General features: G+C 41.6%; 1 protein-coding gene across 7 annotated transcripts in view; it reads left to right on the top strand.

Annotated features, from left to right (window-relative positions):
* nlgn3a (neuroligin 3a) overlaps window positions 1–17,607 on the top strand; it is an 88,900-nt gene that overhangs the window by 41,996 nt on the left and 29,297 nt on the right. For 4 of the 7 annotated variants that reach the window (XM_026330316.1, XM_026330311.1, XM_026330315.1 and 1 more), the window contains one exon: window positions 7,120–7,305. In XM_026330316.1, coding sequence (XP_026186101.1) covers window positions 7,120–7,305 — 186 coding nt within the window. Of the gene's footprint in view, window positions 1–7,119; window positions 7,321–17,607 lie in introns of all 7 variants that reach the window. The other 3 variants (XM_026330314.1, XM_033325406.1, XM_033325407.1) reach the window with 1 other exon arrangement.

Below are 17,607 nucleotides of genomic sequence, written 5' to 3'. Positions count from 1 at the left end.
GGTTTTTCAAATGAACAAACATAAGAAGACAGGATTTACAGTATCAGGAATAAAAGCTGTAATATCAGCATCCTGAGTTCATTTCAAGTTGTCATGAAGAAGGATCAACCAAAACTAAGCTCATTATGGCCAGCTGTCACAACTAGTCCAACCTGAGGAGAAGGGGAGACGAGCTTTGAAGATCCTCTAAACGATGACCTTTCTCTCCTAGTCTGCTCCACCGATGTGCTTTGATAAGCTGGGCTTGATCTCCTCCACGCTATCACGGCACATCACTGCACTCTGCCCCGTCCTCCCAAAGCTGGGTGGTACTAAACTTACTCACCATGCCCTCAAATTACATCACCCAGGCTCTATGTTGTGTTTCATGTTGCCTTTGAACTTGTGCAGCCACAAGCCAAAAAGTGAGCTAGAGAACAAGCAGTGTTGATCTGTTTGAACAAAGGATGGTGAATATGCCATAAGATTTGTTTTAAATCTCAGACTTAGGTAAAGCAAATTATTCTTCATGAAATTTCTCCCTATGATGCATGTTCCTCCAAGTGGAACCAAAGTGCTGCTTAATCTCACAGTTGTGACTCTCCAGCACCAGTCTCTCCCTCTTCCTGTACGGGAGTGTGCAGACCCGCCTCCGCACCAGCTGTGAAATGCAAAGCTTCCCTTAATGTAAAAGCATTTCGCTGTCTTTGAGAATCCACTGTCTGTGCTATTCACTGAAAGGAAAGATGTGGAGAGATACAGAGAGGATAGAAGGTGATAGTGGAATTAAAGATTGAGGCATTTATGAAGAACAGAGAAAGACACTGAGAGCAGAGGAAGAAAAGAAACATGACAGGGAGAGTGTGGAAAAGGGTGAGGTGGTGAAGGGTGGGAGGGAGGGAAAGGGAAGCAGCAAAACCACAATCCGACAGCCGCTATATCCGATGTGTGATTGATTGAGTGGCATTCAGATGCTAGTGGTCATGCATATGCAAACTGCTCATTTGTAGTAGCTGCCAGGGTTGCTGTTCAGCAGAGCCCTTGAATAGTGTTGCCTGACCATGGGGACACATCACACAATCAGATTAAGCAGCCCCGAAGTCACATGCAGGACGACCAACAGCTGCCACGTGCACCACCAGCTCTGACTTACAGTGTTTTTTTTTGTTTTGTTTTTTTTTATCCCTGTCTGCTGCAACAGGCCCTTGTCTGTCTGTAAGAGATCTGGATTTTAGGGGCTCAGATATGTGTCAAGTGAGCTTTGGCATGTGTGCAGCACAGATTTTCTCCCTTGACATTTGTTTTGTTTTTTTGTTTTGTTTTGTTTTGTTTTGTTTTGTTTTGTTTTGTTTTGTTTTGTTTTGTTTTGTTTTGTTTTGTTTTGTTTTGTTTTGTTTGTTTTGGTTTGGTTTGGTTTGTTTGTTTTGTTTTGGTTTGGTTTGGTTTGGTTTGGTTTGGTTTGGTTTGGTTTGGTTTGGTTTGGTTTGGTTTGGTTTGGTTTGGTTTGGTTTGGTTTGGTTTGGTTTGGTACACACAAACCACATTTTTTGTGAGTGACTCAGTCTGTATGCAGCAGCCCAGTACATGTGACACTCTTCAGCACTGTCCAACCACCTTCCAATGCACAATATAGCACCAGTGTGGCTTCATTCTGCACACTCTGCATCTATCTGTGTCATTGTGTGCGACTGAGACTAATGTTCAAGCCAAAGCATTTAGGTTTCTGTTAGTCATCAGTCTGCTCACATTTTCAGCAAAGGCCTGCAGTTCAGTGAGTGTGATATCATTCGGTTTGAACTTGCCCAGTGTCGAGGCCCAAGCCGCTGAAATAACTGATGACTTTGTCACCATTGAAGGTAGTCTGATATTTTCCTTAATTATTGATTGATGATGAGGCCAGCAGGAATCATGGGCTCATACATAAATTCTTTTTCACCATTTTATTTTTTGATTATGTAATCATGTTATATATATCACAAATTAGTCATTTTTACATGTCTTTATTTTCTGTTCCACCGGAAACAAGGATGTGGTTTTGGGTAAATGGCCTTCAGTGTTCAGGCTGCCATAAAGAGGCTTTCTTGTGCTTGCCTGCACTTCCCTCTTTATCTTGCTCTCTCTCTCTCTTGCTCTCTTTCCTTTTCTCTATCTCTCTCGCCCTCGTGCTCTCAGATCAGACAGTGCTCCAAGAATCCTATTGGGCACCAAGCTGTAGACAGGATCTCTACACTAATCCAAGTGGCAATCACCTTCATTTAGGCCCCCACCCTCCTCCTGCCTACTTCCCTTTACCCACTCTTTTTTCTTGTTTACATGCTGAAATCTGCACCCTAAAAACACATTTTAAAAAAATCTTGTGGGAATGACTCTCTGTGTGGAAGATGGACTGCTGGGTATGTCCCTTGCTCGTCGTGATCCTGACACACAGGCCCTTTATGTAGCTGTGCCGAGGGTGGCCCCTTCCCTCCTCTGCTTCTCATCCACACCCTAGAGGCTCCCATTCAGCGCTGGTCTGGCTGGGGGGAAGTTGGAGCTCTTTTGTAGTGGGGGATTCTTAGGGGAAGCTGTCAAGGCTGTGACTGTGTGGGCCTTTATTTCCCTAAAGAAGAGAAGGAGGGGAGAAAAGATAGAGAAGGCAAGAGAGAGGTGGTGGTGGGGGGCACCAAAAGAGAGTTTGGACACAGATGGCCTTGTTAACCAGCTCCCCTAAAGAGGGAAAGGATGAGAGGGAGAAAGGAACATGGAAAATGGGAAGAAAAAATGAGAATGAATTTAGGAGAAAGCCAAAAAACTTTTCCTTCGTTATGTCACTGCTGTTATTCCGATCCTCCTTCTCCTCCTCCTCCCTTTTTCCTCCACTCCTCCTATCTGTTCCCTCCATCTGTTCATGTGTAAGCTCCCTCTTCAGCTCAGTAACAAGCTTTTGCCCTCCCCCTCACCCTTCCTCACCCCCTTCTCACCCTCTGCCATTACTTTACACACATTCCATTATCTGGAAGACCAGGCTAAGAGAGATGTCTGGGGTCAGAGCGATCATTATCATCATCTCTTTCCGCTGCACTATGAGTTATAGCCCACCATATAGGAAACAGACATTTAAATCATAATCAATAGAGAAATATCAGTGCTGAGAGGCATGGCTAAAGGAAATCACTGCTGTGGCTCAGGAGGAAATGGAGACACTCTGCTTCGACTGAGATAGTGGGACACTCTTATTGATAAAATATGATCAAGCCAGAAAATGCTTTATGTGGAATCATGCTCAGCGCTGGATTTTTTTGAAAAATAAACACTTTTTCTCGCTGATATTCAGGCAATGTGGTATAGTCGATGTGAGAGAAGTGTGAAAATAGATGTGGTGCTGGATTTGAGAGATGATCTCCAGGTCTCTCAACATCATGTCTGCTACTTATGTATCACTTGCAGCACGACGCTTGAGAAGTGCAGAAAGGGGACGCTGTCATGCTGTATACATTAACTGACCCTCTGGTTGTGTTAGGGTGACAAGGGCAGCTAGGTTCCTTGCAGGGGGAGCTGTACTACTTACACACAATTTTTTCTCCAGCAAGGACAATGCAAGGTGACAGGTGCGACCCGACCCGGCTGCGACCAGACCACAGTCGCCGCTGCCACTCCAGCTGAGATCAGGAATGAATCTCTTACTCTCGGCTGCCACAAGGAGAAAATACCAGTTCTTCACACAGCAAGTGCACTGCATCACTGTCAGGGAAGAATAGCTTTGAGACTTGATAGAAAAACACATCATGTAATCAGTCAGGACAAATTACAGTTCTAATATCTAGACAAGGAACACAGGATCTCTGTTATTAAACCATACCCTTTATTTGCTGCGAATAAAAAACTCACATGCTAATTTTATAACTAATCCAGATGACATGTGTAGACAGGTTTGGTTACATATTTGGAAATCTTTGTTTGAGCTGTTGAGACAATTTGAGATTTGTTGACCTTTGTAAGCCTCTAAGCTTACAAAACCAGTTTTCTCAACAGACCATATTAAATACATTCTGGACTTGGCATACATGATTTAAGAAGATTCATTTAAATACCCACTAGTTACATGATTCCTGTCCTCCAGTGTAGTTCAACATAAGGGCATCTTCCCTTTTTTGAAGTTCTGTTTCCTTTGCCTCAGTTATTGAGAGTGAATTTTAAAAAACACATCCCATATTTAATCTATGGTTTCTTACAGAAGTTACGACAGGCAAGATTAATAATGTTACAGAGGAAATTAAATTAATATGAATTAATGTGTACGCTATTTGCTTTCAGAGTAGCAGAACTACAGTATTTACTATTTAAGGCTGATTTTATGTTTGTTGAATTAACTTGACTGGGACACTGTAATTGTGTATACTGTTGGTGCCTAAGTTAATTTTTCAGATCATTTAAAGGAGAATTTTCATATTGATTTGGGTTCAGGCAGCTTACAGTAGAAAAACAGATATTATGTGATTACAGTTTATAATGAAATGCTTCTTTTAAAGCTGCACCTAGTGTGTATTAAAAATCTCAATTGAATGTCAAGTTGAGTATTGCAGTCAAGCACATAACCAGCCTGACCAAACAGTTCAGAAGCACTGAGCTGCAGCCCAAGGTCCTGTGTAGGTGTGAGCTGTGAACAGATCGAGCATTTCACATCGCGGCTCATGTGTCGCCAAAACCCACGCAGGGCTGATCGGACGGGGATCATCTGCTTGATCTGGGAAATCTATAACCCAGTCTCTGGTGATAGAGGAGAAGCTTAGATAACTCAAAACCGAGACAAAGTGAAACTATATGGTGCTCAGTGTCTGTGATTAAGTGGTGTATGTATGTGTATTTTTTTTCCTCCACATTATTGAAGCAAAGCAGACTGAAAGTCCAGAGGTGGTGCACATATAGAAACATCCATAAAACAAAACAAAAAAACACCTCCAGAGCACAAGCATAACTGCAAAGGTTTGCCATAAATGTACAAATAGAAAGAGCCAAGCATAAAAACAATTACAGTGCTATCTTAATTGCTTTCCAAAGAAAATACTTTCTGTCACCTTCCCAATTAAAACGTAACCAGCAGCTATATTAGATGTATTTTTAAATGATGCCTGCAGCATATCTTGTTGTCTAAGATATTGGATTCCAACTCTACATTTTAATGACCAGTTTCATTTATAGATGCAGAGGAATCAACATGGCTAAAAAAAAAAGTCACAAAAGACCAGAGCATTAAGCAGTGTTTTATTCAGCCAGCTGGGAATCCAGATTTAATGATTTACATCTTAGTCATTGAGTAGTGCCTTATATTGCATTGCCCAATGGGTAATGTTTACTATCTCTTTTCAATTAGGCTAACAGTTGTACAGAATCCTTTTTACATGCCAGTCTCCTGACGTTTCTTAACCCATCTGACATACACTTGGTGAAGTGTGAACCATTTCGAAAATGAGGGTTATTCTGGAAGAGTCACGTCTCTTCTCTCCCCACAGCACCCAGGAGAGGGTTGTAAAAGCTGTTGTCCTTTAGTCATGACAGAACACAAGGAGGAGCCACAGGAGAAAAGCTAAAGGAAAAGGAAAAGCTCCTCAATTGGACTCCTCCTTTTTCCTCTCTGTTCATCTCTGTTCATCTGCCTGTCTCTTACACTCTCTTTCTCTCTCTCTGTCTCTGCATGTGTCCTGCTGCTCTGTCATCCTCAGGGATGCGTCTGAAGGAGACCATCTGTTGATCCATTTGTCTCCTGCTTTGCTTCCTGTGCCACCGCCTCTCTCCTATCGATGATCAGGCCTGGCCTTTCCCCTGCCCACCCTCTTTGTTGCTGCCAACAGGCACTCGGAGCAAAGCTGGTGTGCTATTGGGGGTTGGGGCCGGAGGTTGTGCCCTCTATAGTCTCTGATTCACACAAAGAGAGAAAATAGGCATTGGCAGACAGCGTCATTTTTGTACATACACACCATAAACAGCTAATGAGCCTGGAACAGCTGCTTTCCAGCCTGTGTTTATCTAAAGTGAACATTACTGTGATGACCTGATTCAAAAAAAAAAAAAAAAAAAACACACAGATTTGATCTTTTTGAAATGCTGATATCAAAATGATTGTCTTTCCCCCCTTAAGCACAGAGAGCTCATCATTATATAGAGGCGCAGACCATGAAATAGATGTTGGAAACAATGCCGAGATACTGAAGGACCATCACTGGAGGCTTCTGAACAGTCACCACCGATACATTTATTGCTTTGTGAGATATTTGGCAATGTTGCCTCTAAAGAGAGGGAGGGGTCTTGATTTCCACACATGCCTCCTACCTGTCACTTCGTATGCCTGTTCAGGGATTTGATGGACGCTAAGTCCACCATGGGGACTTCAGGGATTGCTTGCCTTTGATCTTCTCTCGCGACTCTTGATTACCCATCATTCAGCAGAGCTCAGGCCCTGGAGAGCATTTGGGAGAGGGTGATGTGTTAACATGAGCTCTGATGTACCCAAGAGAGACTCACTGTCCAACTCAGACATCATATAGCAGATTACACAGACATGGAGGAAAATGTGCCCAGATAGGGCTTGTTGTGAATGTTTAGACCAAAAGTATGGCACACTACAGAGTGTGAAAGATAATCGCAATATGTCAGAAGAAGATGGTAACTCTGATAGAAAATTTAATGAGGTCACAATCCATATGGAGGTTTTTGCTGCATCAAAATGATTGTAAATCTTATTATCACGTCTTTTTCTCTCTCTCTGTGGTGTCTTTATAGATTTGTAAGGTTTTCATCAGAACTACTCAATATATCTGATAATGAGTTCACCCTGGGAGCCATGCCATTGATTTCCCATAAGGTGCAGATGACATGTGGTCACACACACACTCCTATTTTATCAACAGCTGTGTCCAATAAGTCATGATTTCACCGCTGCTGTCACCCTGCACGATGGTTCTTCTGGTTGGGGTTAGGCATTGCTGATAACCTTTTGTGTTGTTGGTGCACATGGAAAACATCACTGACATACTGCATTTGCCAGTCGTAGATAACATGCTTTTTTGTTATTCTTTAGTTCTTTTTCAGTTTGTATGACAACATAATCAATTTAATTATCTTTATCTAAGTTAGTTTTAATCTCTCAATTTCTGTGAATTGCAGGCTTCCTCAGTACTGGTGACCAGGCTGCTAAAGGGAACTACGGGCTTCTTGACCAGATCCAGGCTTTAAGATGGATCAGTGAAAACATTGGCTTCTTCGGTGGAGACTCCAATCGCATCACGGTGTTCGGTTCTGGGATCGGAGCTTCCTGCGTCAGCCTGCTCACGCTCTCCCACCACTCTGAAGGTACAGCACGGCAGAGTAAAGGGGGATGGTTGATACAGCTGTCGAGTTCATGCCTGCTGGTGTGTAGGCTGCTTAGAAATTGCCGTTGCAGGTTGTGAGTTATTGAGTAATGTATTCTGCACTACTGTACAGCATAGTGAGTGTTTTAAAAAAGCAGTGTGTTTGCATTTAAATGATTGTGGCATTCATTTCCATGAAGAAATTGAAACTAGTGCAGATTTCAAACCACATTTGGCTTGACATATACTGCCGCTTTCCTAGTATCCCTTTCTATGCCGATATAAACATGTAGGTATAATGCATCTTTGTATGGATGATAAAAAAGGACATGGTGTACCAGGAAAGCTCTTTAGTGGCAGCCATAGTCATGCTGAATGACACACCTTCTCACACTCTTCTCTTTGTCAGCAAAGTTGTTTATCTGCTGGCTACTATAATGCCGCTTCATGATGATTTACTGCCCACACTGGCCATGGCTCTAATACTAAATGTACCATGTGCGTTTAACATGGACATGTGATAAACATCCTTCGTGTTCCTCTAATGCATCATTCAATTAAGACTGAGCCTTATTCTTTATAGGTAAGTTCTTGCTGTAAGTGTTTTGGCTTATGCAAATGAACTGTTGCTTTGAGCTTGATCCATAAATATCACCTTCCAACTGCACCCTGCAAAGCCAAATGATCACTGCATAATCCCTAACCTGGAATTATTTCAGTCAGTCACATTATTGCCTGCATTGAGATTCACATTAAGTCTAAATGATGGTTGTTTTCTTGTGTTTAACTGATACCATTGTGGTGTGTATGACAAGCTCCCAGGATGTTGTGTTTCAGCATTGTGTCTCTTGTGGTCCTATTCTAACTAAGAAATCTTTACATTGATCTTTGCTCACATAGCCTAATTGTGAACATGTTAACAAACCACAAGCAAGTTGTTCTGGATACACATAGTTAGAACTGTAACAGCGCTTTTACAATACATTACATGTAAGTGAATCATATTAAAGATATCACTCTTACATTAGATAAAGGATTGGTCTTAGGCAATGTTGTGGTCAGGAAATGATTAAGTAACACACCCCTACCCAACATAAACTTATACAAATACACAATTCTTCTGTTGTCACTGGGCAGAAAAGATTCTCTGTTCTTGGCGTTTTGATTTGTAGACCAACAGGCATTTGAAAGAGGTCATTTGAGCTGCTTTTCTTTGGGTCCCATTACAGTGCCAGGGATTTTTGATGTGTTTTGCGTTCTCCAATTTGCATTAAAGTGTTACTAATTGCCTTGATTTCCTCCGATGAATGATGACTGCTTCTGGATTGAATTTTTACCATAAATGCCTTTTTATTCATACTCCATAATGCCACGCTCCATGTAGCATGTTATTATACTGCCAGTGAAACCATCTCCTCTGCCTCCCAGTAAATTGGATATTACCGGGTCTGTTTTTTCCCCTGAATGGAAATGTATGCCCCACTGATGGGATAAAAAAAGAGCCAGTAAAACTTGAGGGATCCTAGGAAATTGAAACAGGAAGCCTTCTATCACGCCAGGACTCTTGCTGCGAATGTTACCAATGGCAATCAGATTTCACACAGTCTCTCTCGGAGCACAGATTGTTGTAATTATATAAAGTTTAGGACTGGAGTGGGCTGCAGGATGTGACAGGAAATCCAAGTGAAGAACTGTCTTTTTGCACCTGCTTTCACAACCTCCGCTGTACTCTGCCCCTTCTCCCATCTTCCTCCTCTCCTATAATCTTAACCGTTGAAGTGAAAACTGGTAGGATGCTCATGTTGCCAAGGCAATGGCATAAACAAGACAGGAATCAAAGTGTCTGATTTCACATAGCGGTGAAAATTGAAGTAAAAATCTATAATCAAATGAATTATACACTGTGACAAGTGCACACCTGGTTTCAGGTGGCCTCTAATAATGGATTTGTGTAATGATTTCCTATCCCTGTTAGCAGACTGTTGCATCTCAGCAAGATTGCTTTATATTGAGTTTTCCTGCTTTGCACTCTGAATGGAAATTAAGTCAGGAAACAAGATTGTAAACAATACATCATGGCTCCTCCCTCTTCCGCTAATCTGACTTTTTATTCCGACTCGCTCACGAATAAAGTCACTGGGGTGTCACATTGTGGTGTGTGTGAATTCTAGAGTGAAATAAGGTGGGATTTGAAAACATAGGATAGGACATGCACACACTCACACGCAAACATTTTCCATCACTTGCTGCTCAGATGCAGGATAACGAGGACCAGGTAAAAAAGAGAAAGTAATCAGCAATGACAGTGTTCTGGAGCTCCTCGGTGTGTCGGTGTATTTAATGACAGTAGTCCCACTCTTACTGTACACAGTCTGTCATCACTGCCTACAGTGCATAGACTTTCCATCTAACAGAGGCTCCTTTTATGCCTGTTGGTGGCAGAGTGACAACTTACTTCAGATGCTCCATGCTCCTACTGAAGCCTATTTAATAAGCTGGATCCTCCTATATCATCCTAGCCCTCTGGCCTCTCTCTATGATTGCCTGCTCCTCTGGCCTGGCCTTGGTAGCGTGTGCATGTGGGCGTGCCGAGGGCTCCAGTGGCATCCATCACCAAGCCTTCCCCCGTCTGAACTGCATGGAGGCTGGCCTGGACGTCCTCTCATGAGGGTTGGATTTTTTAGACCTCTGTCCCTGCCCGGCCTCCTCCATCTAATCTCTTTCTCACTGCACCCATCTGTCTCCCTGCCTTCACAGACAACAAAAGCACGTAAGAGACACATGCTTTCTCTCCATGTGCCAGTGTGTCTCTTTCCCTTTCTCCCTCTCTGGGTTTCTGCTCCCTAGTCTGCAGCATGTGCTGTGCGTAGCTATTAATAAGATGGCCGCCTTGTCTGCTATGTGGCAAGCAATCTAGCTGCACATCTGAGTCTTTGGAAGCAGAATGGCCATTAAAAGCAGAGTCTCTGTCGGCAGGAGAGTGTTTTTGACCAGCTTATTAAATGTAGCTCAACAGTTGTGTTCCCACAGAGGGAAATCTCTGTCCCCATCTTCTTTTTCTCCGACTTCAAACAGGAAACGGCTAAAGAAGTTCAGAAGCAAGGACTTAAGCCAGTGTATTATCTATCTGGCACTAATTGAACATGCAGATTTGGCTTTTTCCCTATCTCCTAGTAATCATTATGATATAAAGGAGATGGCTTCTCTCTGCATATGAACAGAATACTAAGTAGTTAATGATTTCAATTTTTGTACGTATATCTCTTAATATCTCTTAATATATGCACTTCCTTACACAACTCATAGGAAGCAAATTGTCTGTCTACATATCACAGTTAGACATGCATTTGTACACGGAGGCGTGTCTATCCAAGAAGCACACACGAGGAGGGGAGGGGGGATAGTTGTAGCGGCGCTGAAGGTCGTTTGGTTTCTTTTTTTTTCTCTCTCTCTCTCTTCCTGTAAGCAATCAGGATAAAAGCTCTGCTTCTGAGGAAGTGCTCCCCTTTTAATGGAAAGTCTTGGACATTAAAGACAGCTAGTGTTGGAGGATCCTTCATGCCAATGTCAGCTTTCATTTTTATTAAGACTTCTGGGTTATTGAGGACCATAAATGTGCATGTTAAATGCTTGGGTTTTATTACAGCTGTGCAATGAGCACCAGGGCTTTTTAATGCAAGACACTACCTAGCAAACACTGAAAATCCCTTGAACCACAAGTATTAAGAGGGCAGTGTGACAGGTACTCAGTTTTTGAGGAAGGCAAACAAGTTTTTGAATCCATTTAGTTTGAAGGATAGCATAGACAGTGCTACAGTGACGGAATGCATCGTAGGATGTGTAGAAAGAGGATCAGATAGATTGAAAAAAATCAAATCTGAAATATTAACTTTATTAATGGCTTCTCTTCATAGTGAACTACTTGCTGTGGATTTTCTGATGAAATGTTATGATTCATGCAGACTTGGAAAGGATGTGACTTGGAAGTCGTAGGAATTGATCTGTTACAGTACAATATCCCTCAGCGGATTAAGAGAGAAACTTGAGTGTGACACAGCCTGTTACTGTATGTCCTTTGTGATCATGTAGTGTGTAGTAGTGTAGTAGCAAAATCATCTGAAGGCAACATGGCTGGCAATCAAAAGCTTTAAAACAAATGCAATTCCTGTGTGTACACTCCCCATCCTCCCCATGGAGAACACAAGACTACTTCCTCTGTCATGTGAACTAAACAAATGATTACTCTAAAAACTATCAATACAGGGGCAAATAACGTATTAGTAGAAGCAATTCCAAATAATTTGCAACATCCAGTAGAAACGTGTTTTAGTTTGAGAAATAGAGGTTTTTGTGTTTTTCGGTCACATCAATCGCTTCATTGTTGCACGATTTATTTACAAGAGAAGGAGTATTCAGCCAGGCTTCATGGAGCTTGTTCAGAAAAGTGAAATTGTTTTTCAAAGGTTTAATTAACACATTTTTTAATCAGTTAAGTCTTTTTCTTCATAGTTTCATTAATACTGGTTCATTTCATTAATAGTATACTGTAAATGCACTAGATTCACTACACTGTGTGTAATGATTAAAGCACTATGTGTAACTTTTAGAAAATGTGTTAAGCATTTAATCTTTTATATACTTCTTTTTAATGTGCAAATGCCAGAATCATTCACACAAATGTGGATATTTGCTGGTTTTCAATTAACATATCAACTCTAGTATGTTTTTCTTTGGTACTGTTGGTTAGACAAAAAACAAGCTATTTTCATCTTGGGCTTTGGGAAATTGTGTGCATATTAGTATTTTCAGATATGAGAAAATAATCTAGCACTTAATCAATAATGAAGATAATTGTTAGTTGCAGCTCTAAACAGCACTTTCTACACTATATCTGACATGCAGGGGTGAATTATTCTCATTGGTTTTAATAGTTAAATGGTTTAATGGGGACTGATGTCATTTAGAGTTAGTCCACCTGCACGACTTCGAGTGCAGCGGAAGAAGATTTGGGGGAAGGCCTCCTTGTATGGGTTTGTTTAGTGCCTCTGGTGATTTCAGTGCAAATGACTACTATGCTGTTTCTGGCATCTATTTAGCTCATGGACCTATACAGGAAGGAAATAAGACTGACAGTGTTTATTGGACCTTGAATCAATTTGCCTCTGTCAGTCTTGCTGATATAGTGGTGCCATCGTGGGATTCAAAGCCAGTTGCCATGAGCACCTAACCTCTGCTCTGACAATCATTGCAGGCTTGTAGTTATCCTTCAAGGGAACAACGCAAACACTGTTGTAGTGTCACAAGTGGGAATTGTGAAGATGTGTTGAGCCTATACAACTTGTGTACTTGTGCTGTATCTTGAAATATTGACACATATTCTAAGGGTACTATAAATTCTGCTTCCAAGAAATAAATTGCAGAATAGAGAAAGAGGCCAACAGACCATATAGATGAAGAGTGTGTGAATGTTCCACTATATCACTGCTTTAACTGTAATGTTACATCTGCCTGTGACCTTTGAAAATAACATGTGTGGGTTTCTTTTCTGAAATGAGACCCTTGGGAGGTTCTGCTTATGGAATGGCCTTCAAGCCTGCACACCCCCACTACATAATGTCCCTGTATGGAGCTCTCAGCGTACAGATCTGATCTGGAGGTGCAATCCATCCACACTTGGTGTCGACTCCATTTCTGTGTCCTCAGGCGTCCTGCATCAGCCATCTATTGCCTCTGGAGTTTAAGCATCAAATAACGGCACCTTGCAATAGCTGGAATGTGTATGGGCGTCATCGGAAAAGATAGGTGCATAACCACATCCCTGGGATGTTATTCATACAAAAAGCAGCTGCCATTGTTGTGCAAATGCCTTGTGCTTGAGAAAAACCAGGTACGATTGTCAAAGTTGAATAGACCTCATTTCAGAGGTGTCAAAGGCATTCAGCAACTCAACACTGTAAAGTTACCTGGATGTTTGGGGCAACAGAATGCCTCCATCTCGAGGTTTGATTTGGCTGTTTGCTGAAGGGTGTCTGTGCATCTCATGGTGCGAAAAAGGCCTATGCAAGATGAGAGAATGGGGACGTGCCTTGTCAGGTGCTGTATTCTTCCACCCCGATTGACAAGAACGATAATTAAACCAGGGGGATGCCATCTCCGCGGAACAAGAATGCTTGTATTTATTTAAGCTGACTACTCGGCTTTGTTGTCTGCCATATACTGTGGCGGTCATTGTGTGGAAAAAGCAAACTGATTTTAACAAGAGGCCTATGTGGCATTTTTCACTCACTCTTTGAACAGCGGTGCCTTTGGCTTTGTATAGCAGAGGAAAAATTGCTTTATTTTTACAAAACAGAGATAAAGGATTACCCACCAACTAAAAAGTATTATTCCCTTTTGAACTTGAAAAAAATTCCAGCCTAATTCAGGCAGTAAATAGCTTTTTTTCTCTTCACTACTCATCATTGCAAAGAGAAGATGAAGCCAAAGTTGTACTGAGCAGAAGAAAAAACAAGGCCCTGCAGAGTAACGTAAGGTGTGTGCGTGGGGGGGTGTTATTAGGCTAAAGAATATTCCACTGAGGTTAGATAGGCAGTGTGAGGTCGCACCCTATAAAATAATATCCAGCTGGGCTGTCCATCAGAGCGAGGCAGCTTTACCTATCCCTATCCAGAAGAGAGCAGAGGAATGAAGAATTGACAAATGGCCCGAAAACAGTGAAGGCAGTTCATTCAGGTAGTCCAGCCATCAGTCTGTCTCTGCTTGCTGCAGGTAGTTGAGCCTATAAAGCATGGAGTTATAGGTGTTAAAGAGCTGTGCAGCAGGTCAGAGAAAGAAGCACAGGATAATTGAGTACTTTGGTAAATCCATACCTCCATCAGCCAAGGTAATAGCTCAGAGCATTGCATATACCTGTAGCCCCAGATCCACAGCTGTATGAATTGGTTTCAGTCGCTTGAGCGACATGTGGCACACATTGGCTGTCTCAGCAATATTCTCCAAGACAACACAATGAGACCCATCTGGTGATGTATCGCTGAGATTGCTCCTGGAATCTAATCGCAGCTGATGAACGAGTTGACTACAGAATATGTCATCTGTTGATGACCTGCAATTCCCAGTGAAGACGCTGGCAAGTCATTAGTTCAGGTAGATGCCATCTATGAATCATTCTTGATAAATCATTGTCAAGGGCGCATTCATACACCTCCTAATGGACAGTGACAGTCATTTGTGATAGAGGGGGGGATTGGCTGCAGATCCTGGCTGTGCTTCGCTGTTCTTTGATCCTGTTAGACTTTAGATCAATTATACCAATAACTGCATCATATTGCTTCCAGACTGTCTCGTCTGTTTCCTGTCTTGATTGGTTTAATGACTGGATGGATGTTTCTGTCTGTCCCTCTGTCTGTCTATCCATTTCCCTGCTACACTTGCCTCAGCTCCCCTGCCTTCGTCTCTGAGGGATTTTCTTCAGCTCCTTTTCCCTGTTCCTCATAGCAGTTTCTTTCTTTTTCCAGTACCCTCCCTCCCCCATGTCTCTCTTTCGTCTTCCCACCATGTCTCTCTGCTTCAGTCTTTCTCTCTCTGGCACCAGTGTAAAGCATCCATTATAGAGCGATGCATGGGTGTCTGTGTGAGTGGGAGAGAGGGACTTGGCACTCCTCCTGCCCCACCTGCAGAGGAAGCACTGACAGCTGAGCACTGGGGGCTCATCTCTCCTCCTCCTCCGCCCATCTCCACATCTCTGCTGACCTCCCTCCTTCTCTCACACCTTCTCCGTCTCTCTCTTTTTCTCTCACCCTCCCTTTATTCCCTGTTGTTCCACACATATTGGCCCAGTTTCTGACACCGCTCGCTAGTTTCCCTTACGGTATTTTCACATTTCACCATATCCATCTTTTTGTTTTCATCATTGCACGTCTTTGTTTCTTTTTTTTAACCCATGCCTGTATAATTGTTTATTCGTTAAGCATTTCACACAGGCAACACAGCTGCCTAGACGTTGGACCATTGCGTTGTTAAATAAAGTGTTGTTTTTTGTGTTTGTCTGCCAGATGAACAACTACAGTGTAATTAGCTGAACTTTGCACTTTAGTGATGACCATGAGCACTCTGTGTTTGGTTGTTATCACTGACAGCTCACCTCTGTAGCTAGCTAGGTCAGTTCTTCAGTGTCCGTACATGTTTATCTCTATTGAGAGAAAAGCGATCTGTGCTTCTGCATGAATAGTAGACAGATACTGTGGAGCTGCTATGAAGCCACGTCATGCTTGAGAGCACCACTGCATTCCTCATCAGTTTTGCAGGTTTGCATAATGTGATTTATATACAGTTTCTGCAGCAGGAAGAGAACACTAGCAGGTGTTTCACACTGTGTTTTTGAAACTTCTATATTATTTTGAAAGGCTTGTATGAAATGTATGACTTTGTGTTCATTTAATTTGGGGTTTTGCTTCATCTGCACAAGAAGGGAAAATACTTATTTACTGTGCGATTATAGGCATCCAGGAATGTATCATTGTGTTAACATAGAGCCTGTTTGCTACAGTCTGTGCTTGCAGACAGAATGGTTTGGAAGAAAAATAGATTTTTTCTAAGTGTGATAAGAGGTATTGCATAGAATAAAAAACATCAGGCCACTTACTTTTCTGTAGGTCTACGCTGGTGTGATTTGCTTTGTGAGAGCCTATAACAATGTAATACAGTAACGGTATTCATTTCTGACATTTGGATCCGATCACTAGAATAATGTTCTGTCAGAGTATCACCGGTGGACTGTGTGAGTTTGTGTGTGTGCGAACGTGCATGTGCATGTGCAGTCGCAAGCTGTTGCCTGCCCACCAAGACGTTCAATTCTGGGCAGTGCAAATGCATTAGCCTTAGCTGTGAAATTTGCATAGTCTGAGCACAATTAAATCCCCAATGAGAGGAACTTCAGCAAACATGCTGACAAGCAGAAATCTCTACTATAAAGGGCCAGTATTGTGCAACCTGACAAAAAGACTAAATCTTTTGCTTTCAGGCCTGCAAGGCGGTAATAGATTTTTAGCTTAGAGAGGTAACATAAGCTATAGATCCTTTTCAGTGTTGAAAGAGAGTGACTCACCAAATCGAATGCAACTGCTGGAGAACAATATTGCCAATGTACTATTTCACAGCTTAAAGACAATAGTCATGTTCATATGCTGCTGACTAAAAACTGAAAAAGACAGAAATTCTGTTTGATACTTGGACTTTAATGCAAAATAGCATCTGCATGTTACAAAGCATTACTCACAGGTGCAAGGTTTCTGCATGCTTTTAACGAACTGACTTGTACAGCACTTCATCTAACCACATATGACAGTGAATCATTGACACCTTTTTCCAAACTGGCTAAAGTGAAGGGTGGATGAGAAGCTGTCAGACACAGAGAGGCGTTAGATTATTAACAGGATAAATAATGCACATGTGCAGATCTGGCCCACTATCATAACCTTAGAGCTACTTGATGTATCCATCATAAAGAATCTCCTCCTGTGCAGGATTTGAACAATTTTGACAACTGCGACTGCAGACTTTTTTTTTTGACATATTGGTTTTCATGATTTCAAGTAAGTACATTTTACTGTCATGTAAAATGGCTTTGCAAATGCCCCTTCTTTTTTAAGGAAAGCTCACTGATAACACTTTTATTTTATGAGTTCATAATTTTCTGGAATGTTTCCTGGAAAGAATTATGTACCATAATCTGATGATTATCGGGAAAATAGAGAATGTTATTTTATTGTAGTTAATTTTCATTTTAAGACAAATCTGCACATTTTTTTAAAGAAACTAAATGTTAAAACATGTTAATTTTATAATGAATCTGCGCATGTCTGTCCAATAAACATTGATTTTTAACATTTTGAACCTTCGGGTTTGTTTTTAGCCCCTTGTGCTTTCAGTAGAAAACAGACTCATGATTGATTTATCCAGCACTGCAGAAACTTGAAAAAGGAGGATTTGGCTCCAAGATTGATTACGTTCCTTGTACAGGTGGAAGGCTCTTATTGTGAAGCAACTTGCAGGAAGTGTTTGCTGACAAAGGACAGAAATTAAATTTGTCAGACACCAGTGAGGTTCCTGTGAGTTGAAAAGTAAAAATTGGAATTTAAAATGTAAAACAAATCTCCCAGTGTGACTCCTATATTATCTGTGGACAGATAAAAACAAATACAGATCAAATCAAACACTAAAAAATAAATGTCCTGATGAACAGTATAGTATTTAACACAGTGCCAGAAATAGCAATGTGAGGTAGGAACAGAAAAAAAAAAAT

This window comes from Mastacembelus armatus, chromosome 10 (genome assembly GCF_900324485.2).
Source record: "Mastacembelus armatus chromosome 10, fMasArm1.2, whole genome shotgun sequence".
NCBI classification, from domain to species: Eukaryota; Metazoa; Chordata; class Actinopteri; order Synbranchiformes; family Mastacembelidae; genus Mastacembelus; species Mastacembelus armatus.
Note: the sequence above shows the minus strand (reverse complement) of the source record. Positions and strands in the feature narration are given on the sequence as shown.